The sequence below is a fragment of the Rhipicephalus sanguineus genome, chromosome 6 (genome assembly GCF_013339695.2).
Source record: "Rhipicephalus sanguineus isolate Rsan-2018 chromosome 6, BIME_Rsan_1.4, whole genome shotgun sequence".
Lineage (NCBI taxonomy): Eukaryota > Metazoa > Arthropoda > Arachnida > Ixodida > Ixodidae > Rhipicephalus > Rhipicephalus sanguineus.
In genome coordinates, this window is record NC_051181.1 from 133,351,938 (window position 1) to 133,377,329 (window position 25,392).

At 46.8% G+C, this 25,392-nt stretch overlaps 1 protein-coding gene across 1 annotated transcript in view; it reads left to right on the forward strand.

Moving 5' to 3' along the window:
• Positions 1-597: 597 nt before the first annotated feature.
• Positions 598-25,392, forward strand: part of LOC119396450 (lens fiber major intrinsic protein-like) — a 44,079-nt gene continuing 19,284 nt past the window's right edge. The window contains 4 exon segments of the mRNA XM_037663666.2: positions 598-1,105; positions 21,306-21,394; positions 21,397-21,518; positions 22,005-22,085. Of these exon segments, the coding sequence (XP_037519594.2) occupies positions 663-1,105; positions 21,306-21,394; positions 21,397-21,518; positions 22,005-22,085 (735 nt within the window). The 5' untranslated portion in view covers positions 598-662.

The following is a 25,392-nucleotide window of genomic DNA, read 5'->3' on the forward strand; positions in this document are numbered from 1 at the left end:
AACTCACCTGTCAGCAAGCCCTCGTCGCTTTAGCCCAGTATTTGCTTAACGCCTAAAATGGAGGCTACCAAATAGAAGTATTTACGTAATCATCAATATAATCGTTCCAAGTCCTTTATTCTCTTTTAAGGCGAAAGCCTTAGATGCCTCATCAAACACGAAAAGTGACCGTAGGCGTCAACACGAGTGATGCAAAAAAGTCATCATGTGATGGCGTCACCCTATTACGTCATCGGTGACGCTGACGTCACGTGGTGGGACATCCCCATGACGTCACGAAATTTGGTATCTGTGGCGTCATGGCATGGTGATGTCCCATACCGTGACGTCACCGCGTGATGTCATCACATGACAACGCCGCTTGGTCAGAGGTGGACCGATCCCGGAGGCACGTGAGGTGTAGAAAGCTTGCAACGCCTCCGATCCCTAGTGCAAAAACATGCTAAGTGCAAAAAACTTTCGGAAGCGAAGGGGGGGGGGGGGGGCAATGCACTCGAATGACAAGAAAAAAAAAACACGAAGGCTTTTGCCTTCGAGTCAACTTAGGTGAACGCATAAGGTACCCTGTGGGCTTCCTCTTCCTACAGAGTACGACCAGCCAGCACAGAAGGCGTGACGTACAAGGCTAGTGGGAAAAGAGATAGGAGCCGGAGAGTCCAGCCATGCTGACCGCAGCCAGCCTCGAGTCCCTGCTACTGCAGATGCTGGACAGGCTGGACTCGCCGTCCCCAGCCAGCGGGCGTCATCGAGGACGCCAACGCGGCGGCGGCAGTCGTTTCTCGCTTCGCGCAGAGATCAGGACGCTGGACCTGTGGCGCGCCGTGGTGGGCGAGTGCCTGGCCACCTTCTTCTACGTGTTCCTCGTGTGCGGCGCGCACGTGTCGTGGCCCGGATACGCCGAACCTTCGGTGCTGGCCATCTCGCTCGCGACTGGAGCCGCTGCGGCGGCGGTGGTGCAGTGCTACGCGCGCGTCTCCGGCGCCCACATGAACCCGGCCGTGACGCTCGCGGCGTTCGCGACGCGCAAAGTGAGCTCGCTTCGTGCCCTGCTCTACGTGACGGCCCAGTGCGGAGGAGGCATCGCCGGAGCCGCCCTGCTCTACGGGTGAGTGGTGCATGCGTGCGTGTGCGTCTATTAAGAGGAAGGCATTAGATATCTCGTCAAACGCGAAAATTAACCGGCGTTTCGCGTCGGCGTCCCACATCGGCAGCTTCAACACGAGTGATGCAAAAAAAAATTATCACGTGAGGAAGTCATCATATGCGTCACAGGTCGGCCAAAATTTGTTACATCACTATAACGTCACATGGTGATGTCATCACATGACATCATTGCTTGGTCAAATGTGGGCCGATCACGGAGGCAGTGCAAAACAAGGTGAGGAGCAGGAAGCTTACAATGCCTCCGATCCTGGAGGCATTGCAACACCACGTTAGTTGCAGAAAGCTTTCGGAGGGGGGCGTTTGATGTTCAGTACATCGACTTAGAAGAAAAAAAAAGATGGCTTTCGCCTTCGAGTTGACTGAGGCGGATGCAAAAGGTACCTCGAGTTTTCAAGGAAAGCTTGTATTACCTCACAAGTGTCGTTGACGTTATAGGTGTGACCGAAGAAAAAAAAACAGGCGCCCGCGGGCGCAAAGAAATGCGTCGAATATAGCTCTCGGTTTGGTATGCCTGCTGGTTGCTCTCACCAATAAGATACCGTCAAGCCAGGATTATAAGCCAGGCCCTATGGCCAGGGTCGGCCCGCTGCGTGGATCCTACGGCTAGTGATAGCAAAGTGAGCTGATCCCGAAGACAGTATGATATAATCAAAGTAATCACGTTATCGTATGGCAGTAATTTGAGATGGGTTCTGTATGTAGTTCTTAGTTCATCACGTAGTGCTTCTGTGACAAACGTAGTGCTTCTCACGTAGTGCTTCTGGCGTAGCTTTTGTAGCCGTGCTTTTGTAACAGCTACTTATTTTCGATTGGCTACTGTATTACCCAGCTAATCAGCTGTATAAATGAAACTGAATCGTGTTCTTAAAAACGAGTGTGCATCTTTCAACGGGTAGTTGTATGGTTTAAGTAACCAGCAGTAGCATACAAAGGCGCAGATCAAATATAAACTCTCCTTACTCTTTTCCTAGTCATATTTGTAGCTTGTTTGTGCCATCCGGTATACAAGAACTGCTTACGTGGGTATAACAACCACTTGTTTTAAGAAATAGCACACTTCTAAAGTATTTAATGCCGCTTGTTATAGCTTCATACCGAAATCAACGTATTGGAACACTTCATTGAGTTATACGGTCTTGACCAGGTTCAATAAAGATGTGATCAATGCGCACTACATTTTGTATGTCATGTATAGTGGAGCATACACACGTACCACCAGGGGCACAAGTGCGGACATCAAGGAACGTTAAGGAATAATTCTTCAAAACTTTGCACGGAACGTAACCTAAGAGAGAGAGAGAGAAGAAATAGTATAGAAGGAAAGGCAGGGAGGTTAACCAGTTTAGGAAAACAGGTTTGCTACCCTACACATGGGAACAGGGTGGGGGAGATATTTAAAGATGGAGAGGAAAGAGAGAGAGAAAGATGGAAAGATAGCACATGACACAGCACACACAGAATCAGTCGGTCACTCTTGCGTGGTACGCGACATTTCTGTCACAGCCGCTTGTCCAAGTTCGTCTCTCTTAAAACCCTCAGCAGTGCCGTCGTCGCTTTCAGCTGCGATGTCTTGTGTTAACGACATGCAAGAATTGTTTCAACAGACATTTGTTCACTGTCAAGGTGGGCTAGAACGAATGCCAGTGACTGTCTCTGAACATCATATACCGGACAGTCGCACAGGATGTGGTGTAGCGTCTCCTCGCAACGACAGGCATCGCAAAGAGCGTTGTCGGCCATTCCAATCCGAAAGGAATAGGATTTCGTAAATGCCACCCCCAGCCATAAGCAATAAAGCAGTGTGGCCTCTCTTCGGCGGAGTCCAGTTGGCATACAGGGATGCATCGACAGCTGCGGAACGTAACCTAAAATGTTGCAATACGTGCACAACCTGGAGGCACTACTGGAACTCCTATCTCATCATGAACGGGACTCACTATGGCACTGAAATTATAAGGCTTATGTATAATTCTACCGATATCCACCCTATGCTGCGACTGATGACACATTCACCCGAAAGCATCCCGTAGCACCATCAAGGACTCATTAGGTTTAATGCAGGGCACTGATGTCCCCCAACGGCCATCCATTGATCCCAATTCCCTGATAATCAGCGCAAAACCCTTTCGGCGAATCGTCTGATAGATATCTTGCCCGTGCTGCCGATTCATTATTCAGTCATTGTACTATACGGTCACTTTCGTTATCTCTTGCTGTGCGGGGTGTTATTTGGGGGTCAAGAGACGTCATAGGAAACAAAAGAAAAACGTTTTTATGCGTCGACATCTGATACTCTCGAGCATGGCAACCACCCTGTCTTTTTTTTTTTTAATCTTGATTTACGGTCCGTTTAACGTTTTATTGTTGAAAACCTTTAACGCTCATTGGTTTACGATCATACTTTAAAGCTCATATGCTATGTTTGCGTCATTGTCGGTCAACTGTGCGTAGAAATGCTCCACACTGCGGAAATTCATTTATTATCTACGATGGATTGCTTTGGGTTTTGACGTTGCGTTGGCTTTATTCTCAACGTATTTGTGTTAATAGTGCAGATTTGATGTCCTACTCATGTAAGAAATGCAGCCCCGGGGGGTTAGATAGCCTCTCATCCACGAACCAACGTGCACCATCGTCCGTTATATCGATTTATATCTTCACAGCTCATCTAATCTTTCCTAGCAACGCACGGAGTCGACCAGTGGGTTATTGTCGGTATCATATTTTCTATAGGACATGACCAAGAGCGGCATTTTGGTAGAGTCAACTAAAATATTTAGATTGAGAAACTGTTGCGTGACCACATGATTACAAAGACACTAAGGCCAACAACTTGCCGCCGCCCTTAACGTTGCATTAGAACGTTCTTGTGGATACTTCAGATCCGCTCTTGTAGTTGATCTAGTGGGCACTAAATGGTGTAATCTCTATTTTTTTTCCTCGCTCAACCTCACATATAGAATCAACAAAAAGAGCACCAAACTCCAAAAGTGGCACAAAGTGTCAGATCGCGGTCTCGACACTCCGCATCACCGGGTGTCCACTTTTGCGCAACCACCTGCACATTGCCATCACGCAGTTAAACATTGAAAGCGGAGCCACAGACTGCTCTTACCCGATGCTACATATTACTGGCCCAGTTATTGCCAGTTCCTCTTAAATGAGACCGCTTGTGCCAGGCCCGTAGCCAGGAATTTTTTTTTTTGAGGGGGGGGGGGCGGTCATTTGCTGAGAACATTGACTATTTGAGAAAAACGCCTACTTTTAATATTTACTTTTGGTAAAAACACCTACTTCACCAAAATTTCGAGGGGGGCGGGGCGTGCCCCTATACCCCCCCCCCCCCCCCCCCCTGGCTACGGGGCTTGTTTATGCACTCAATGTTCGGTAGAAGCTGGGAATACTGTCTCCGCACCCAAAGGAAGACACAGCGAAATCGTTGTTTTGCTTCTTTCTTTCTATTTATGTTTCTAGCAGTGTTTTATTTCGTTGGCTGATCAGTTGACATTATCTCACAATATTACGGCATCTTCACGAAACTAAATAATAACTGTACGGGTTTTATGTCCCAAAACGACGACATGATTATGTGGGACGCCGTAGCGGAGGGTTCCGGAAATTTCGACCACCTGTGTTTCTTTAACGTGCAGTAAACTATAACTAAATACTTGAACTAAATCTAACAAAACACGAACTAAATCTGCGGCTAGAACGGCACTGGAAGTGTCTTAAAATGAGGAGCACTATTCCTGAACACCAAACTTCAGTTCTGCGCGAGTGCCAAATTCAACAAAAATAGCCTTGCGCACAGATTTTTTTTTTTCTATCACATGTTACGTAGCAGTTACAGAGACTGCTCTTCCTATAGTCATGAAAGTGTGGAGTGTCGTCAACTGCCGCAGTTTTCAGGGCTCTTTCAGCGAGAATAACGTTGGTACACTTTGCCACACACTCGCTTTAAGCTGCGCGAAATCAGGAATAAGTAGGTAGACTTCGCAGTAAATTCGAAGGCATCCTCTCTCGACGTCAGTTTTATGGCAGGCTATACTCTTACCGTACATCACTAACACATGCTTTCAGTACACAAACATGAATTTGTCGCCGCTGACGTTCAACCATAGGTTTCATTTATCTGTGTTATCGTGAACCAAGAATAAAGACCCGACGCAAAGTTTCTACAGCGACTGCACAGCGAAGCCACATGATTTTTTTTCTCTGGGCCGGAATGTGCGAAGTTCGCACTCTGTCAAGTATCTCTTCAGGAAGCCTGTATTTTTCTTTTTCAGCGCCACCGCAAGTCGTTAGTGAAGTCGTCTTTCAGTGTTAGGAAGCCCAAGCTCCGGAGCCAATAATGACAAACGATATCCCTCTCGGAACGCAATGTGAGTGACCAAAAGCGAGTCGCGGTGCTAAAAGAAAAAAATGAAATCGACACACAAAAAAAACACTATTACGGTACTCGAGCACGACCTAGATTTTGACGGAGTATACGTCATCCCCCGCCCTCCTTCCCCCTCTGGCGGATACAATTTACACGAATCTTATTTTATTCATTTTTTCTATAACCGCGTTATTGTGGCAGATCACCAAAAACTCGTTCTATCTCTCGTCTTATAAATATGGGCCCATGGGACAAAAAATGAACAAAAGTAACACAAAAAAGAAAATACACGAAAGATAAAAAATAAAGCAAGAATGCGTGCGGCGACCCGCACACCCCTTAAGTGAGCTGTTTATCAAAGGCGTTTCTGCAGAAAAATTTCTGCTTCAACGATCTTCAAAAGGGGGTCTCTCTCTTCTAGCCCGCGGCGGCCACATAACGTCGAAAAGAGCAGCTCGTTCATCAGAAGCGCCTCGGTGGTTTCCACGCCTAGCACCGTTTGTTCACTCGCGCGGCGTACGCAACTCTAGCCGACAACAGCCAAAAAAGAAGTCGAGCCAAGCGTACAAAAAGAGGATGCCGAGAGCGCGACATTCCGCTTTGTTTGGTGGGCTGTTGCGGAGCTCCGTGGCTTTCGTGTTGCATGCTGCGTATAAAACGCCGCCCACAGTGTGGCTGCCGTCTGCCCCCTTTTGTCTATCGTGTTTTATTGCTTTCGTTCTGGGTGCTTGGCGTTTTCGATGCTGCGCGTTTAGCGCATTCGCGTCAAGTGCGCGACTGAACACGCTCTTGGCCTCCCGTACACTGCGCCGTTCCTTGCGAAATTCCAATTCGGACCCACGGTCGCCGCATTTGCGCCGTTCGGAGTCGCGAGAACAATAATTTAGCTAGGGGCGCCTGCTTTGGAAGGTGCATATGCGGTTGTTTGGTTGGTCTTATACGGTGCACATGACACGCACGGAACAAAAAGATACACTTGATACCATACGTTGACTGCTCTGCTGTAGAAAAGCAAGAAATCGGGCTAGTTGAACATTTGTGTCACTTTGTCATATAATATTAAACAGCGCGTTAAAAGGGGAGTGGGCGGGGGGGGGGGGGGGCGAAATGCAAAAACGTAGTATTACGGCAAATGCAAGGATTCCACGTGCTAAAAAACAACGATATGATTATGAAGCACACCGGCGACCCCGCAGTAAGGGACTGCGATTACTTTTGACCATTTGGGTATTTTTTACTGTGCACTTAAATCGAAGTAGTCGCGGTGTTTTTGTTGTTCTTATTTCATTTCTTTAACCATTCAAACGCGGCTGCTGTAGACTGGAATCGAATCCACGTCCTCGATCTGGGCGGAGTGGAAATGACACACACACACACACACACACACACACACACACACACACACACACACACACACACACACACACACACACACACACACACACACACACACACACACTTCGATTTAGGTGCATATTAAAGAACACTGTGGGGTCAAAATTATCGCGGCATGCCTCGCAATCGTATTGCGCTTTCGGCACGTAAAACACTCGGAGTTTAATCTTAGCCTGTATAGGTTCATCTTAAAAGAACTACTAGCATTTTCTGCTATCAAATTCAAGTTTGCCAACCCGAGCATCATTCTTAACGCGCCCTTTAAACAAGCATTCACGTCTTACCTAGAAGCCAAAAATGTGAGCGCCTCTTCGCAACCGTGAGCGTAGAGACACAAAGCTACAGAAGGCGTTGTCCGTGTTGTTGTCCGTTCCACAGTTTTTAAAGTGAAGACTCTTCAACTTCTCGGTGTAGTGCAGATGCCTTTGCTCTTCAGGAATAGCCACTCGTGATGGTCTCCCGAGGCACCAGAATAACGCAAAGCGTCCTCGCGTTAATCTGCAGGTACACCCTTCAGATTAACCATTGCAGTTTGCAAATTTTTAACAATATCGCGCGAGTGTCGATCCCTGGACATGGTAGCGCCTAATGTACTATGCGAGAAGTATACGAGATTTCCTACGTGATGCGCAAGCGCAGAGAGCGCACTTGTTCGCGAGCGCCGTCTTTTACGCTGTTCGCTTAGAGATTCATACGCACTATCAGCTTGATCTGTCGATCGTGTGTTCAGAAAGCCGGTGTGAGGCTGACTGTCGTATCGCTGGTCTCGTTGCTTCTCGACGATATTGGAAACTACCGTATCCTGTGGTCGACGCTCGTGCGACATTATTAAAAAATATTCAGCCAGCTCCACTTTGCGAACACTACCGAAACAGCGAAGCTTATGCCCGTCCTTCAGCAGGCTATATCGTACTTCTGTTTTTCAAGCATTCCGTTCGTTGGCGCTCTCTCTTGCGCGAACATCGCGGTTGGCTCGGCGACGACATGCCCGTTCTCGCGTCAGCTCTCGGTCACGCTCACGTCGGGCGGCTTCTTCATCGGAGAACGAGAAATGTTCGCCATCGTGACAGCACAAACTCCTGAACACTGCCACTGACACGCTATTTCACACTCCACTGCGCCTCACCGTCACCCCATCTTGGAGCGTTTCCCGCAGTGCCTATTCTGTAGTCCAGACCACAGGATAAATTCCAGCTGCAAAATAAAGCTGCACTTTATTTCGTGGTCTAGTCCACAGAACAAAGCTGCAGCTTATCCTGTGGTCAGGTCCACATAATAGATTCGGACTATATTTTGTGGTGTGTTGCACGGAAACCATCGTCAAGAGAGGTGGGCTACTTGGGATGACACGTACGGTACATTCTGCACGGCACACAGCGCTGCACGGCACACAGCGGTGGGCTGCTTGGGGTGACAATATACGGTACATTCTGCACGGCACACAGCGCGCTACCAGTGGCACAACTTTATATTGTATGGTCCACAAAATAACGCTGAACTTTATTTCGTGGTCTGGTCCATAGAATAAAGCTGCAGTTTATCCTGCGGTCTGGACCACAGAATAGTCACTGCGTTTCTCCAAGGTTCACCCCTCCACATCATCCACCCTCGCCTCTCGCAGCACACGCAGCCCTCCCTTTCCTACCGAGCCTCACTCTCGCCACACTGCGAGGCCACATGATCACCGCTACCCCCCACGCGAGCGCATGTCAAATATCCTCGAATCCGACGTGGGGCGATTAGCGGCGGCCGCTGTCGGAAACAAAGTGGAAAGGGCGCAACGGTTACGCTAACCATTGGCGCTCCCGCCTCGCTACGGTTGAAAAAGGCGGCTGATTGCGCGTCACCGGCCGCTCGCGATGATCGCACTCCTTAATGATTACGTCACAGCTTGCAAGGGGGAAGGTGTGCGGGGGGGGGGGGGGGGGGCATCACACTGACATTACAGGCGTCTCCGTATGAATATTATGGCTTGCGCTTAAATGTTTGTTGTGCTGTAAATTCAGTAGAGAGATGAGCGAGGATGGAAAGAAGGCAACGTGATACGAGCGAGGGCTTTGTCGCTCTCCCTCGTCCACTTTTTGTGCTGAACTTTGGAGACGAATGCTACTAGCACTCATTTAACTCATATGCAGCTCCTACGGATACAGATAGTTCAGCCTGCGTAAGCGATACCGCTTATGGCGGCTGCAGCATTTGCCTTTCATCGAAACGGTGGTTGAGATTAATAGAATTGAAGTCACTGGTCACAGAGAATGTACTAAATTCATGCTAGAGTTACAACTTAAAAATATGGCCACGAGCCCATGTTTACTCAACTAGTACGGTGGTCAATTCATCGCGCCGGAAAATTTGAAAGACCTTCGAGGCCTGCGCTATTTCTGTAAGGCCTGTTCTGACCACTTTCACGAGGCGATCAATTCTCTAAACCGAGCCATTAGTCGTACGCCGCTATTTGACGAGGATGCTGACATTTTTTTGTCAGAAGGGGATGTACGAACTATTAATCAGGATGTTTATAAAGTGTTGTATATTCCCTCACAACATTCTCTTTTATATTACGTATGTACTTCAAGATTTCGAAGGTCCTTATTATCCAGTTGAATCCAATGGATGGATGAAAAACTTTACCGTGGTCCTTTAGTGCGCGCGTTAGCAACTACTTCTCGTGAGAAATTTCTTACGCCGCGAACATGTGTCTCATTTAACCTCAAATTGCAGCCATTTGTTTGCTTTAAATATACATTAACCGGTCAAAAAATTTCTTTTTTCTTTTGTTCGTAATATAATTGTTACGTGTGCACCCCGCTCTCTTTATCACATTCATTCGATGCAGCAAAGCTGTGGAATGAGCTATTATATTGAGTCGATAGAAAGTTTGTTTATACGCTGTCCGTTGCAACCTCGGAGTTTGTACGACGTATTTTTTTTTTTCTTTTCGTTCGAATTTCCCGTGTGTACTCGAATCTGAAGCTATACCCACTTATACGAGAGACTCAAGGCGCGGTTCGTCCCTCCATTGCTGCTACAGTAATCTTCTCTCCCACAAGAAGATTAAAGAACATCAATTCGAGGAAGATTACTTTTTGTGAGAGTCTTTTCGAGAGAGTATAGAAAAGCAATGTGCCGCGTGGGAGGGGGCGAGAAAAATCAGTCCACTTTCTTTCGGGCAGCAAAAGCCTCTTCGCGTCGAAATTGGATTCCTCCTTCCCTTCCCGTGGCAGTTTCGATATTGCCGCGCATGGTCATTTCTCATCTCTAACCTTCCCTGCACTGGACACTTCGAGTGTATACACTGGCACATAAGGATGTTTTGTGTACTTCACATGATGTTCCTACTTACGTTTCTTGTCCTTTTTTTTTCGTAATGTTCCTCGCTTATTGTCTTTCCCTTCGGCATAGACAAGTCTACGACTCTCGGCGCACTTGCGGCAAGTTTATGGCCATGCCCCTGGCGCGCGAGTCTGCGCGTGTACAAAAGGTTGGTTTGTTTATGGGGTTTAACGTCCCAAAACGATTCAAGCTATGAGAGACGCCGTAGTGGAGGGCTCTTTATATTTCAAGGCGAAAGCGCTGGATGCTTCATCGAACGCGAACGGTGGCCGTCGGCGGCGTCTACATCAACACGAGTGATGCAGAAACGTCGTCATCATGTGAAGACATCAGAGGTTGCCGAAATTTGCGACGTCGTCGTGACGTCACTATGATCTCACATCACGTGACCTCACAATGATGACGTGATCATGTGGCATCGTCGCTTGGTCAAAGGTGGACCGATCCCGGAGGCACCGCAAAACCACGGGACGTGCAGAAAGCTTCCGATGTCTCCAATCCTGGAGGCCGTGCAAAACCACGTTGGGTGCGGAAAGCCATCGGGGGAGGGGGGGGTCAATACAATTGACTTAGAAGAAAAAGAAGGTGGCTTTCACCTTGGAGTCGTCTTAGGCAAATGCATAAGGGACCATGTGACTTTTACCGGACCACAGTGTCTCTTTCATCTAACGGCGAAGCTATTTAGCAAATCTTTCCTTGTATCTCGTATCACGAAACTATCATCATCATAAACGGGTATGCGCAACATAAATTGGGTAAATACCATTACTCACCACTGGTTCACTTAAAATAAAGAAGATAACTATCGTCATCAAACGGGTATGTGCCACTGCGCGGCCTATCTGAAAACTACCATCATCATAAATGGGTATGTACCACGGAAATTGGGTAAATACCACTACTCACCACTGGTTTATTAAAAATGAAGAAGGCAACAGTCAGCCCAACAAATGGCTGCGAAGCGACAGTGGCGAGCCGAACACCCTGAGTACGTACAGTACAACGAGAGAATGCTACGGAACGGCAAAAGCAACGGCGGCTGCAAACAGACCCCGAAGCGATGGAAGGCCTACCTGAACGGCGACGTGCATGTAGATCTATGAGAGCTGCGAACGCTTGGTTTCAGCGCGAGTTTCTGTCTCTGGAGTCTGGACATCCGTGTCGTGTCTGTGACTGTCTGTGGTTTAACTCGAACCTCTCTGCGCTGATCAACGGAGCAACAACCTAGCATCACCTAGCTGAAGCCTAGCAACGACCTAGAAGCGACCTAGAAATAACCTGCATCACCTAGCATAGAAACAACTTAGAAGCAACCAGATTAGTCTTCAGAACCGTCCAGTTTCGCTGTTTCAAGCCTTGCGCGGCTTAGTGCAAGGTTCGCTTTTTTTTCGTAAAGCCGGGTGTTCACTGAGAGCATCGGTCTTTGTAGATGACGTCACAGTCACAGTTCGGAGGCCATCGTTATCCAAGAACAGTTGACTAACAATTTTCAGGCGCTCTTGCACGTCTCTTACCAAATCCTAAAGAGCGCAATAGCGGAATTTACGGTCGCCGTCACACCACATGTGATGGTGACCGGAAACGTCACGTGTGAAGTCATACCACCCTACCACTGCCGTAAAACTGGAATGAAAGGGGATGGTTCTGCCTGGCGTTGCTTAAAGGGGCCCTGCAATACTTTTTCAACATGGTCAGAAAATGCCGCCGATCGGTAGTCGAGGCTCCTGAGAACACGCTAGCCAAACATTATAGCGCTGCACGCGGCCTGGAACTTAAAATTAATTCCCAAAGTCAGCTAGAAATCGTTCCCTCTCCTTTCTACAAATGATGCCATATACACAAATGACCGCGCCATACACCCAATTTCGTGACCATTGGCTGATTTGAGTATCGTTAGCTGCATAGTTACTGTGGTTGCCGCGGGAGGCCGCCACGTGCCCGCGCACGCGCTCACGATCACACTGAAAGTAAGCCGCGCGTTAGAAGAAAAAAAGTCACAGTTTCACTGCAAGGACGAAGCAATGAATGCGATAGCAACAAATTGTAGTGTTACACGAAGTGAGGCTGACAGCTAACTGTTTTGTATCCGATCTCGCGTAACTACAAAACGCTGGTGTAAGAGAATACGGCCGCTCCAGGGAGAGATGCTCTCCGCATAGTCACTTCGCGTTGAGAGCGCAGCACGTAGAAGGGTATACGAACCGCCCACTGTGATGGCTTTCAAGATAGCGCGCGCGCCAGCGATCGCGACCGCGCCCTTAGATTCAAAGTTCAAAGTGGCTGCTCTTGCGACAACCCCCCCCCCCACCCCCACCTCCTGTCTTTTCATGGTCGTTAAAGACGTGTGGGGCGTTTCCTGTCTGTTCTGACGGCAGGCCTCCAGAGCGGGGTGGTGTTATCGCATGCACCCTCCGAACGACGGAAATGAGCCGGCTCGTTTGATCTCTGCTTCGGCCGCGTTCGTCGCCCCCGCTCGCGCTCTTTTACCCGCGGTAGAACATACAATGCGCGGGGGCATCTTATCAATTTGGACTTCATACGGGAAGGACATGACGGCGACGGCAAAAACCCGTCGAGAGGCTTTCCATATAATTGCTATCGCAATAAAAACAGAAAAAGTGCTCAAGGTCATGACGCGCGCGTGACGTAACTTCTTTCCCCCGTGCCATACCTCCCTGCTTAGCTTCTAGCGCGCTCATCGGGACGAGAGAAAAGAGAAAGCAATTACAGCGTGCGACAAACCTCTGTAACTCCGCTCGTACTTAATGAATTTCTTGCGGCGGTCGATTCGTGAGGCAATTTAATAGAGCCATTCAATTGTTACTTGGAAAAGTATTGCAGGGCCCCTTTAGGTATCGTTATTTTGCCAATGTAAGCGGTTGGCCCGGGTCACTGGTAGGGCGGTAACCTACGCTGTGCCCCTTCGCGGTTATCACTATTTTGTCAGCATCGCTACGGCCCGAACGAGAGTCCACAGCGACGTGCCGCTATACCAATGACGTCACACGAGACATCTCTGCTGAGGTCACGTGATACTCCCGCATGTGACGGCGGCCGGAGATTCCGCTATTCCGCTCCTCAGGACATGGAAACGCGACTCTCGCAGCTAATTTTATTTGTCCTGGCGTTGTATTTTTCTATGTTTCTTTTTTTAGGCTGTTGTGTGCTACTTTTATGCTGCACTAATAATATGTTTTCGTTTGTTTACTGACTGTTTTTCACTGCTGTTGCCCACACGCCATACATTACGTTGGGCTGCGGACTGGTCAAGCCACCTATCGGCAGCCTTTTTTTTTTCCGTTGTCCTCCATCTGTAAAATTGCACACGGTAGAAATAGACATTTGATTTGAGTTGATAAGGAAAGGTAGGAGACAAGGAAATCGTTATGTGGCGCGAGAAACGTATAGAAAGGCCCGTTCAATAAAACACTCATAGCGCTTTCCAGTAGAACATAGGAGCACTCCGACTTACTGCTACTCGTAGTATATTGCCATTAAGACACGCGCCAGCTGTGTCATTAACTCCTGTACATGGTGCGAGGAGATGACTTTTCGAACAGCTCCGACCGCTCCTGTTAACCACCGAAGAGTTCTATGTAGCCTTTTGCTCGGGCTCCCGTTGCTGTAATAGAAGCAAATAAACTTCAATATTCTTTCAATACCTCTGCGTCTGTGGATTAGTGCATTGTTGTTGTTCGGCGTCAACAGTCGTCTGCAGAGCTGAACTCGAGAACTTATGAACTTTTCGTAATGTATTTTAGGCAAAAAAAAAGAAAACATGTCTTAATATGGTACGCCTGATATAAGATAAACTCATTGTTCTTTTTTTGTTTTTGTTTTTTATTGTACATATATGATAACGAACAGTTACCCGCCACGGTAGGCTAGTGGTTATGGTGCTATCTATCTAGCGATGCTGGATAATCTCTGAGTACAGCCTCAAAGGTTTCCGTAAGGAGGTGTAACACTACAATATTCAATAAGTTTTATCATTCAGTACAGACTCATGCAGCACTCTCAAGAACTAACACTACACATGTCCCACACGAGCGCGGAAAAAAAAAGCTCGTCAATTTCAGTGCTTCAACATTCTGTCAAATATATATTCGCAGCACTCTCGAGCACGCCTTCCTTGCCTGGCACGCCCATGGCTATGCGACGAGTTAAGTTTCGTTCAAATCCACGCAGCGCCGGAAGATAACTCATCAAGGTTTCTTTATCATTTTCCTTTCATTTTCGAGAAAGAACAACGAAGCACACGAGAAGCTCCACTGCAGCGCTATACAGACGAGGTATCGTGAATATTGGGTCGTTTCTACTAACATGTAATATAGGTACCGGCCCTTAATCGAAACCATACTTGGCTCGGTCTCGACAAGAATGTTCATCTCATTGCTGCGCGCTCGCTTGCTATATAGTCGCGTACAGCCTCCAAGATGTTCGCGTGCGTGCGCGTGTGTGTGTGTCGGTGTGTGTTTTCTTCAGTGTGTGTAAGCTTCGGTGGGTGTACTTCAGTGTATGTGCGCTTCGGTGTGTGTGTGCTTCAGTGTGTGTGTATGCTTCAGTGTGTGTGTGTGTGTACTTTGATGTGCCGGTACGTGCGTGTCGGTGGTGAGAAGGGGCCTCTAATTACGGAAATTCCAGCCTCATTCCTTCCCGTCCACGTTGAGGCATTCTTCGTTAATTTTCAGGCGAGGAAAAACGCGTTGGAGAGAAAGAGAGAGAGGAGGAGGAAGGGAGATTGAACTGCCGAACGGCCGTCCACAAGCTGCCGAACGTGGGCAAGCGGCGCTTCATTTAATTTAATTACGGCGTTCCAGACACCCACCCGAAGCAGTTACCGCGCTCCTTGTTCGATAGGTTTTAACCGACTTCAAAACAATGCCGATGTAAAAGGAACGCGCGGCGCTTTCGGCAAGGTTTCCGTTTCAGTGGCCACGTCTAGCTTCTGTTGGGCAAGGCACCCGATACGCGCCGCTTCGCGGCGCTATCGACTTTGGGGTGCCATGAAGTGAGTTAACGCAGAAGATGTACTTACTCTTCGGGCGAGGAAAAGTTTTCAAAGCGCTCGTATACCGAGTCCTAGCTCCCAGCCAAATTATTGTTGTTGTTTCTACGGTTTTTTTTTTTTTTCGATCGGCGATCGATTTCGAAAGTATCTAATAGCGAGCCCCGACGGCGTAATGTGAGTAAACGTGCTGCTGCAGCGCCGCTGGCTTCGGTGTTATTCCCGGCACGTCGCATCACTCACATGGGCTGAAATTAGAAGCTCGCTCGGTGGCGACCGCATGAATTAAGTGGAAATTGATCGGTAGTTTCTTTTTCTTCTGTCTGTTCTTTTACTCCGCGGCACTTCTGTTTTCCATCTCCACACGCACTATCCTTAATTCGCTCACCTCTATCGCTTCTCGTTCTTTAGCTGCTGTTGTCAATCGTAACGATGCTATCAATGACAAAGAAAATAAGGAAGATAATAGTGACGGAGAATGATGATTAAGATAATAATGCTGCTGATAATGACTGTGATAGTGACATGTGGTGGGACTTCGCGGAGAAGAGGACCGTAGCTCCGATGGTGGTGCCCCCCCCCCCAAATATTCCTGCGCCTACAGCTTCTGCGCGAATGTGTTGTGGTTGTTGATGTTTCCTGCTTGCTTTCATTTGCGTTTAAGTTATCGCCTTGTCAGCGTTCTTGTGACGTTGAGACAGCCGGTTCTAAACAGGCCAGCACTGCGACTTCTCTGCATAAGTATAAAGGTAATCGTCGTCGCCTGGCAGACAACCACGATGACTGTAATGATCACATTAACATGAACTCATATACCGAATAAATTGCCAAAAAAAAACATGGATCCATGCAATTATTCTTCCTATTTTTGTCATATAGGAGACGATGAAATTAAAGCTAGTCGCGAAAGGTGCGCAGATAAATGCAGCACTCCATGCGTGTACGCACTCATGAAAAGTATCCGAGTATTTACAGAGAGGACAAGCAGGTGCCTTTTCTTTGCAATTATAACAGCTTAGTATTAAACCAAGTTATTTCAGCGGATAAAATCAGCTTCAGTTACAACCTAGGTTAACATTAACTTCATTTGCTAACGAGATTAAACATTAACCGTAACTGTGATTCTCGAAAATCGCAGGAACCATTACCAACAGAGTCGCAATAAAGTCAGCGTCGTGATCCTAAAGCCCGTGAGGCCGAATCGGGTGCAGTTACCGCTTCCGCGGCTGTAATGACGTCGACCTTCTTTACTGAAAACATGCCCACCAGAAAAAAAAATGATAGAAAGACTTTAATAGAAGCTAGAACTAAATTTCAGCGCTCTTTGCCCTGGTATACGCAAAACTTGTTACACCGACGGCCAAAAGTAAAATAAAAATTAACCACGAACAAAACGGTCGCTTTCAGGAACATATGGGCCTGACATGAAAGCAAGAAAGGCTGGAATTCTAATTATCCTATACGTCTAAGATCGAAACTTCGTTCCGTACGAATAATTTAACTCGGCAGTGCTGCCTTTGAGAGAAGTTGGTAATTATGCGTGACTACGAGGTCCACGTGTTGTACAAATGGCATTGACGGTGCGCGCAGCTAGACGGAGAAGTGCAGCTCGAATAATAAACCAGAATAACTAATTAAAGCAGCTTGACACCCTAAAGTCCCATAACGCGCAGTAGTTATCGGTACATCGCCAGAAAGAAATTTATATTTTAGCATTCTTAAAAATTCAGTCACGTGATCCCCGTCTTTCTTCTTGGGCCCCATTACTATACTTAATCCATTGTGATGCACCAGTGTAAGTGCGCTGGAGGGCTACAGCATTACATTAAGCAATGACTTTCTCGTCACGCTAATTAGGGATCTTGCAGTACAAAATTAGGGAATTAGGGGACTCTAACTAGAATAAACTAGCAGAACTTGTTAGGGCAAGCAAATCATGGCAGGGTGTATAAAAAAAAAACTAATCAATACGTGAGAACAAGCTACAAAAAAAGAAACAAACTACTTAAGGTCAACAAAAGAATGTGCCAAACAGCAAACAAAGGGCCCTGCGAAACCTTGCTCAGAATAATTTGAGCGCTAAGTCGGCTTTCAGCATAATGTATGCTTTCTTTTCATGCGAAAGTGCTTTAGTATGAAGCGTGTCAGTACTAAGCCTGCTTCGGCTTCTTGTAATGATGCGCTGCTTTATTTGCATTAAGTACATAATTTCATTATATTCTAAGTATAGGATAACGCTGGCTGAAGACTGACTTCAGGTTTAAACTACACCGAATAAGTATGCACCACCGCTTCTAACGCTCATGAATTATTCACGTTTGTCTCTCATATAGCTGAATAGCAATGTTCAGCGCTCATTTCATTATTTTTTTCTTTATCTTTTTCTTTACTTGTACTCTGGCCTGAGGCGTCCCAGCAATGTTATCTGGAAGATATGCGGACCCTTGTCTCTCGGGAGATGATTTCATGACCGCAAAAAACATGATGATATCACGCGCTTCATATGTGTACCAGTCATAACGGTTCTGCAGTACGGGGGCTAGCAAAGCCGGCACAAATGCTTTCGGTATCCACGGAGAACTTACAACGAGCAATAGCTCGTATATGTTTCCCAATACTTGTGAATAACTTTCGCTATAGTAATGAATGGAAATATACAGGGTGTTCAAAATTAGGCTTCATGGTTTTCTTAAAATTCAGTACTGGGATGTGCGTGAAAACCACTTTTGCAGATAAGTTTTAATCCGGGGGGACACAAAGTGACACAATAATTATAGCTGTCAGCCGCCCAATTAACTAATATTGGATAATGAACTTTTCAATGAGTGCAGCAAGCGGGCATCTTTGTATTGAAAAGTTGGAGGCTGTCAGTGTTTCCACACTGTTCCACTTGGAAGAATTGTTCTAGCATGTCTGTGTCCCGAGGTATCCCGCTACAAAGTTTATTTGCCCTTTGCATGATTACGCATGCAATACAGTGAGCACTGGCGCAAAGCTCCTCCCTGATGTGCCGCGGCAGTTGCTGTGCGGCCTTTTCTGACAAATGGTCGAAGGCATAGGCAAAGATGATAACGGTTACCCTTTTGCTACCGGCTGGCAATAGCAAGAAATGATTGCTCGTCACATCAGGGAGGAGCATTGCGCCGATCCTCACCGTCTTGCATGCGTAATCATGCATACCGCAATTAAACTTTGCAGCGCGATATCTAGGGGCACAGACATGCTATAAGGATTCTTCCAAGTGGAACTGCGTGTAAACGCGACTGCCTCCAACTTTTCAATACAAAGATGCCCGCTTGCTGCATTCATTAAAAAGTTAATTGTTCAACCTTAGTTAATTGAGCGGCTGACAGTGATAATTATTGTCTCACTTTGGGTCCCCCTGGATACATAACGTATCTGCAAAGGTGCTTTGCACGTTATTCCCAGTGCTGAATTTTAACAAAACCATAAAGCTCGACTTTGAACACCCGGTATATGGCATAGAGTTTCATAATGGTACACCAGGGGGATATCTGGCGCTAGTGTCTACGGGAGCTGCTGCAACGCATGGTACTTCAGCTAGCATGGGAATGATGGATAGTACATGCATCTGCCTAAGCTTCGTTCTTTCAGCTCCGTGTGGCTTCGTGTTGCCTGCACCCGCTTTTGCCGCAAGACGAAGTTCCGCAAAAGTTCAGCAGTCCCACTTCACCAACTTGCCCCTCTTTGGCTGACCAATTCAAATCAGCTCACGAGGCTCACAACCAGCCATTTTTTATACAAAACAAAAGTCAAAACACAACAATAAACAGATCCACAAGTGCGTTGGAAGCTTCAAGCACGAAGACTAGGCAAATCCATGCGCTACCCATCATACCCATCCATGGTGGCGGAACGATCGCAGCACCACTGTTCCCTCTAGTAAATGCTGTTGGAAACTCTACGATGCACGGGACCGCAACTCCCGCACGTGTATCGCTGCGCCGAGTGGATCAGCAGCAAGTAGACCCGACGCAGACACTGAATCATGCTAGCTTGTACTCGTGGCAGTTTCGCATTTGACAAAACGCGTACAAAGAGACTGGGGGAAATTTAACAATCCCTGGAACATTTTGTCCCATTCGGCTGTAGTAAATAGGACACAAAAAAAAATCGCGAAGCTTGCCTAAAGTCGCGCAAGGCTTTAAACAGGGAAGCCGGACGTTTCTGAAGTCAAATCTAGTTGCTTCTAGGTTGTCTCTAGGTTGCTTCTAGGTTGTTGCTAGGCTTTAGCTAGGTGATGATAGGTTGTTTCTAGGTTTCTTCTCAGCGCAGAGAGGTTTGAGTTACACCACAGACAGTCACAGACACGACACGGATGTCCAAACTCCAGAGACAGAAACTCCGCTGAAACCGAGTGTCCGCACCTCCCATAGAAGGCTACGGGCACGTCGTCGTTCGCGTATGGCTTCCATCGCTTCGGGGTCTTCTCGTAGCCGCCGTTGCTTTTTCCGTTCCTTAGTATTCTCTCGTTGTGCGTACCGCTGAATCACTCCGTGCAGATGCTTCAGCGAAGCTGACACAAGCGGCCACGGTTTCTTTGACAGGGTTAATCCCGATGGTTTATTCAAGCTTTTCTCACTGGTTACGCCTGTCTAGAAATCTTAATTGGCGTTTGCCACCCGTCTTTTGCCTTCTTCATTTTTAGTGGACAAGCGGTAAGTAGTGGGAGTTGCCCAATTTCTGCGGCACATACCCGTTCATGATGATGATAGTTTTTTGTACACACCAAAGTTTTTAAGGCCGGCTTAAGCAGCTTGGCTGTTAAAACGCGAACGTACGTAGAGTGGAACTATTTGTAGGAGCGCTCGTGCTTGTGCCCGTGTTGCCTCGGTTGCTTTTGTTTCATTCGCCACATAGAGTTGCCCATGTGTGTAGCAATATAATAGTTGTTTTGAGCTTCGTGTTGCAGCACAGGTGCATTTTAAAAGCATGGAAAGTTGGGCGAGTTCATATGGTAGTATACCTTAAAATTTGAGCGTGAAGAGGCAGGATGACCGTTTACTCACAAATTTTATTGAAGCGAACGAAACATATATAAGCATTGCAATATACGTATGTAGACAAGCATGACATGGCCTAAAATATCGGTAAGAACGAATAAGCATATAAAAATGTAGGCATGCGTATATTGCAGCCACCTCTACGTGTTTCGTTCGCTTCAATGAGAAATTGGAGGCGACCTTAATCCTTGACTTAGGTGCAGGCCCGTAGTCAGGAATTTTTTTCGGGGGTGGGGAGGGGGGGGGCACTTGCTGAAAACCTTCACTCTTTTGAGAAAAACACCTATTTGTATTATTTATTTTTGGTAAAAACACCTGCTTCGCCAAAATATCGGGGGGGGTGTAGCCCCCCCCCCCCTGGCTACGGGCCTGCTTAGGTGCCTGGTAGACCCACTTGCACATCGACATTCGTGTGCTCTATCGTACTCCTTGGGTTAACTTCGTGCTTCGTTGCAAGGCCGAAGCGGATCTCAGAGGCCACGCAGAGGGAAGCGCGTGGTTGAGATCTGCTCCGCCAGGGGCCCCGAAGATCCCAATTGCTCACAACAAAAGTGCTTTTTCAATGAAATCATTCAATTATTTTCCTTATTTATCCTAACGTTCCCTTGGCCCTTATCTTAAGTGAGCTTATGCTCCGATATCATACAGTATCCAATAACGTTTAGCTCGAACCCAGAACCATTGATTTCGCACCAGTTTTATTTTTTAAATACATTCCCTGAACATTCGGGAAACCGGAAGTAAGTGCTGGACCGGAAGTGCTTGGAATAGAAGCAAGAGTGTCACTCGTTGCTCGTGCCACTGAAACATTAGTTGTGAGTAAGAGCTCGTTCAGTCCGTTTCTTGCCCTAGTCTTGTCCCTTTCGCGTTTAGATATTCAAGTATACAGAGATACATTAGTTACTCAACTCAGAAGTTTCATTTGCTGGCCCTGAGTCTCTACTTTCTGCGCATTTTTTCACACGCTTACTTCTTCCGTTCGCCTTCTCTTCCGCCGCAGTGTCACGCTTCCGGGTCACCGGAGTTCTCTGGGAAGCAGTCGTCCCCACGAGGCACTGGGCGCCTGGCAGGCGTTTGGCGTCGAGTTCGTGCTAGTTTCCTCCTCGCCTCCACGGTGTTCGCCACACGAGACCCCCACCGGTGCCACCTGTCTACGGGAGGCGCGGACGCACTGGTCGTCGGGTTCGCCTATCTCACCTGCACATTGGCCGGGGTATACTACAGTTCATTCTCTCACCGCTTGACTGTTCACTCATACCTGCCACAACAGGTTCACTGCACGTGTGTTACGCGACGAAGGGGAATTGCTGTCCTGTTAATGTTTTATTGTGATAGCACTTATATGGGTACCGTCGGCGAGTTTTTGCCATCGCCGTCGCCGTCATGTTCCGTATAAAATCCAAATAGATAACATCGCCCCGCGCATTGTATGCTGTCGCGGTCCCACTACCAACCGAATACGTTGTACATACGTCCTTTAGTATAGACAATTAGCTCTGTCTATTGTCATTCGTCACCAATTCCCTCGTTACATAACCTGCATAACTCACTCTAGTATGTTCTTTCATTTGGCTTAAGCTCTAATCACGTGCGGCGTTGCTGTTTATGTTCATCAAGACAGTATCGCAAGGATGCGCAATACACTGTGGCTTTGCGGTGCTGTGCCTATATGAATGGTTTTCTGCTTCACTGCTTTTAGCTACCAGCTTCGGGAGCTTCGCTGAACCCGGCTCGTTCTCTCGGGCCTGCCTTTGTCATGAACAAGTGGAAAAATCATTGGGTAAGTCAGTTTATCTTACGTTAAGCAGTGCACTTCTTGATGCTTTAGACGGCACGTGTTTTTCTGTGTGTTACTGTGTGTTACTGTTGAACAAATGTTACCTTGAAGCCTGTGACTGCGTAACAAAATTGGAAGACTCTAAAGGCGAAGAGGTAATATCTACGCTTCATAGGCGCGTGTTTTTCTCTCTGAAACAGTTTTCAGTTTTGAAGGTCACACATACTGCAGATAAATGCTAGAAGACCTGAATGCGCATTTCTGCATAGAGGAAATGACATTACGTGTATTTTCAATGTGAATATGTATGAGAGTTCATACATTAATCTCTCTCGTGACTTTGTACGTTCTTCGGGTGTGTCTGTGATTTTTCCGAACAAGAATAAAGAAAAGCAAAGGCGCCAAATTTTTGGTAATTACTACCAAACTGATACCACATGTCTGTTTACCTCATTCGTGTAATATTTGGGACGTCCTACGCTGCATTTCACTGTGGTGACATTTCGGACTTTGAAGACTTATCGTAATGCCGTTTTATGCTTTATTGACTTTGTCTTGCGATTCACGAACCACTTACGATATGTTCGTATGTTTATCAAGTGACAAGTAGCATCGGAACATCTATTCGTGTCAAGGTATCGCTTACCCAGGCCTATGACGGGATTAGTCACGCAAGTAGACACCGCACCATCGTTGTATGAGCACGCCGGAAACACAGCAGAGATGTTTACCGAACTACTCACTCAAAAGTTGTTATTGTTTGGTCTTCATGTCTCTAAGTTTCATGTCTTCGATATGCCTGAACTACGCCTTACTTTATATAGATCTGAATTGCTTTTGAATCCTAGGAGTCATCAACTTGCGCCTAAATCTAAGCATCCAATCACGTCGCATTCCGCCCAAGAGCTAGAATTGCCCCCACGACTTTGTACTCAGCAGTACAGCGCAACCCGCAGACACAGCGCCACCAGAATTGGTACTTCTCTAACGCAACGGAGCTTCGTGATGACCGGCCAGCTAGTGGCGATCGATGCCAATAAGAAAGACCGGGACTGCTTTGTTTTTAGAGACAACAGCGGAAGACACTCCCGAAGGAAAGAAAGAAAGGCCATAACGAGTAGCAGCGAGATTAGAACTTCACGCTTGCTCTTCTTATTGGTGCGTTTTGTTTTATCTCGTATTTGCACGCACGAACGCGAGCAACAGCGCGGGGCAGTTGGACAAGCGAGAGCAAACAAAAAAAATTACAAACGGCATCACCAGTTTCCTAACACTATTCGCTCGCGCACTGCTGTATTACTTCTTTTCATTGTCTATGTTTGCCTTTCTCTTATGGCTTGAGCATTTCTTGGTTTTGTCTTCTTTAGCCCCATAGCTAACTTCAAGGAGGCGCTTATTAAGCTTTCTCTGCTTTCGCTTTTTTTAGCTGTTTACGGTACGCTGAAAACGAAAGAAAAAGAAAGAAAATCTAAGCTACAGTTGAAGAAGCCAAATATTTATTTGAAGTTTTTGCTCAAACGTTTACTCCCCTATTTCTCTTGTTTCTTTCACCAAGCTTATCGTATCGTCAGCTGTTCACTGAGAAAAAATCGCAATAAATCTTGTGAAAAAGAATGAAAATTCAAGTGAATGTGTTTGGTCTTGTTAAATGTAAAGAAAATAAGCAAATTATGTCGCCCTGTCAAGATGACGGCAACTCCTCATCAATTCAATTTAATGTATTTATTTTATTGACAAGAGGGAGGTGAGGTCTAAAGGCGTATGTGCCTGATAAAGGTCCCCACCCCCGCATACGCTTCAGAACGTCGTTCTTTAGAGCATATTGCCCTTATAGGTTAGATATGAGCCGTAGTATAACCTACACAAAATTTATTTAAACAGCATATAATCCAATATGAGCATACACAATGTACACTATTTATATAACGCTCACAATATATCTGCTCATAAAGCACCTAAATATGGATGCAAGCTTTCCTCTTGCCACATTACAGTGTTAAAACGAAAAATTCCGAGGGTCTCTTCAGACTATTTCAATTTTAATTTCAGTTTATTTTCCATAAGAATGGAGGAAAGCCCGAACAAAAAGTGGCAACTCCCAATTGACGAAGTACTATCGCCAAGAAGTTTCGAAGGCGTAAGCCTTAGTGGGGATACATTAAAGACTGAAACGTCACGTCAGAATCAGACGATCAAACACCTCAAAGACGAAGCGAATGAGCAGATCACGCACCTCGAGCCCCGCTTGAGAGGACACGAGATATTTTAAACATGAAATGCTTTAAGCTCCCGTTGTCAGCGGCCTTCAAGTGACCCTGAGCCGAATGCCAGCGCCAGTTATCCAGGCACTTCAAACGAGACATCCGGATTGCAAAGAAGCAGCACGCAGGACACCAAGCGAACCAGACCAGTGCCGAAACGTCACCACGTTTTGCTCCCGCGTGACCACCTGCGCTGTGACGCAAACACCTACCTTGAAACGTAATCAAAACTGGTTTGGTTAGAAAAGCTGCCACAAATTTTTTTTAAGGCGCTGTGAAGGCTTGCCAGTACATTTTTTCTTTCTCTTAACATGGAGCTCGGTAGTCGAGGAGTTCTACTTGAAATCGAGACGTGCAAACGCGAAAATTTCACGTCAGCATTATTTCTAACTTCGTGCTTGAGACAGCATGTGACGTCCGCTGCTAAAGCTCACCGTATCACGGTGCGACAATTATCTCCAATCAACCTTCCTTACAACTTTCGCTATCTTGCGCGCCAGCAGAAATAATGGAAAGACCAAAATATTCTACACGTAAGATACAATGGTTGAATTGCGCTGTCGGCGTCGGGGCCGTTGGTTGTGAGCGAAAAATCATCATCATGTCCGTGACCGAAAAATCGAAAAAGCTGCAATCAAAATAAATAATAAAAATGTTGGGTCCGAATGAGAATCGAACCCCGGCCGTCTGCGTGGCAAGCAGGTGTTCTACCACACAGCCACGCCTCTGCTTGGAGCTGCACTGAAAGTAACTTTCATGCTTCCCAAAAATACGCGTCCTGTATACAGGTGTCACAGTACGAGATGTAATATCGCAGTAGTATTGCGTGGTACAAGTGTACATTGCCCCATAGGGCGTCACACCATGCCAATATCATAACGATTTCGTGGTTTAAAGACAGCCACCCATTACAAAAGGCGCACACATTAGTGCGCGTATTCCCTTAAGACCGCGTAGTGGGTGCATCGCAACTTCGAAGAAGTTTCTCGCGCATAATTGCTCCTGGTTTAAAGCACGTTACCCATTACATAAGGCACACGCCTTAGTGG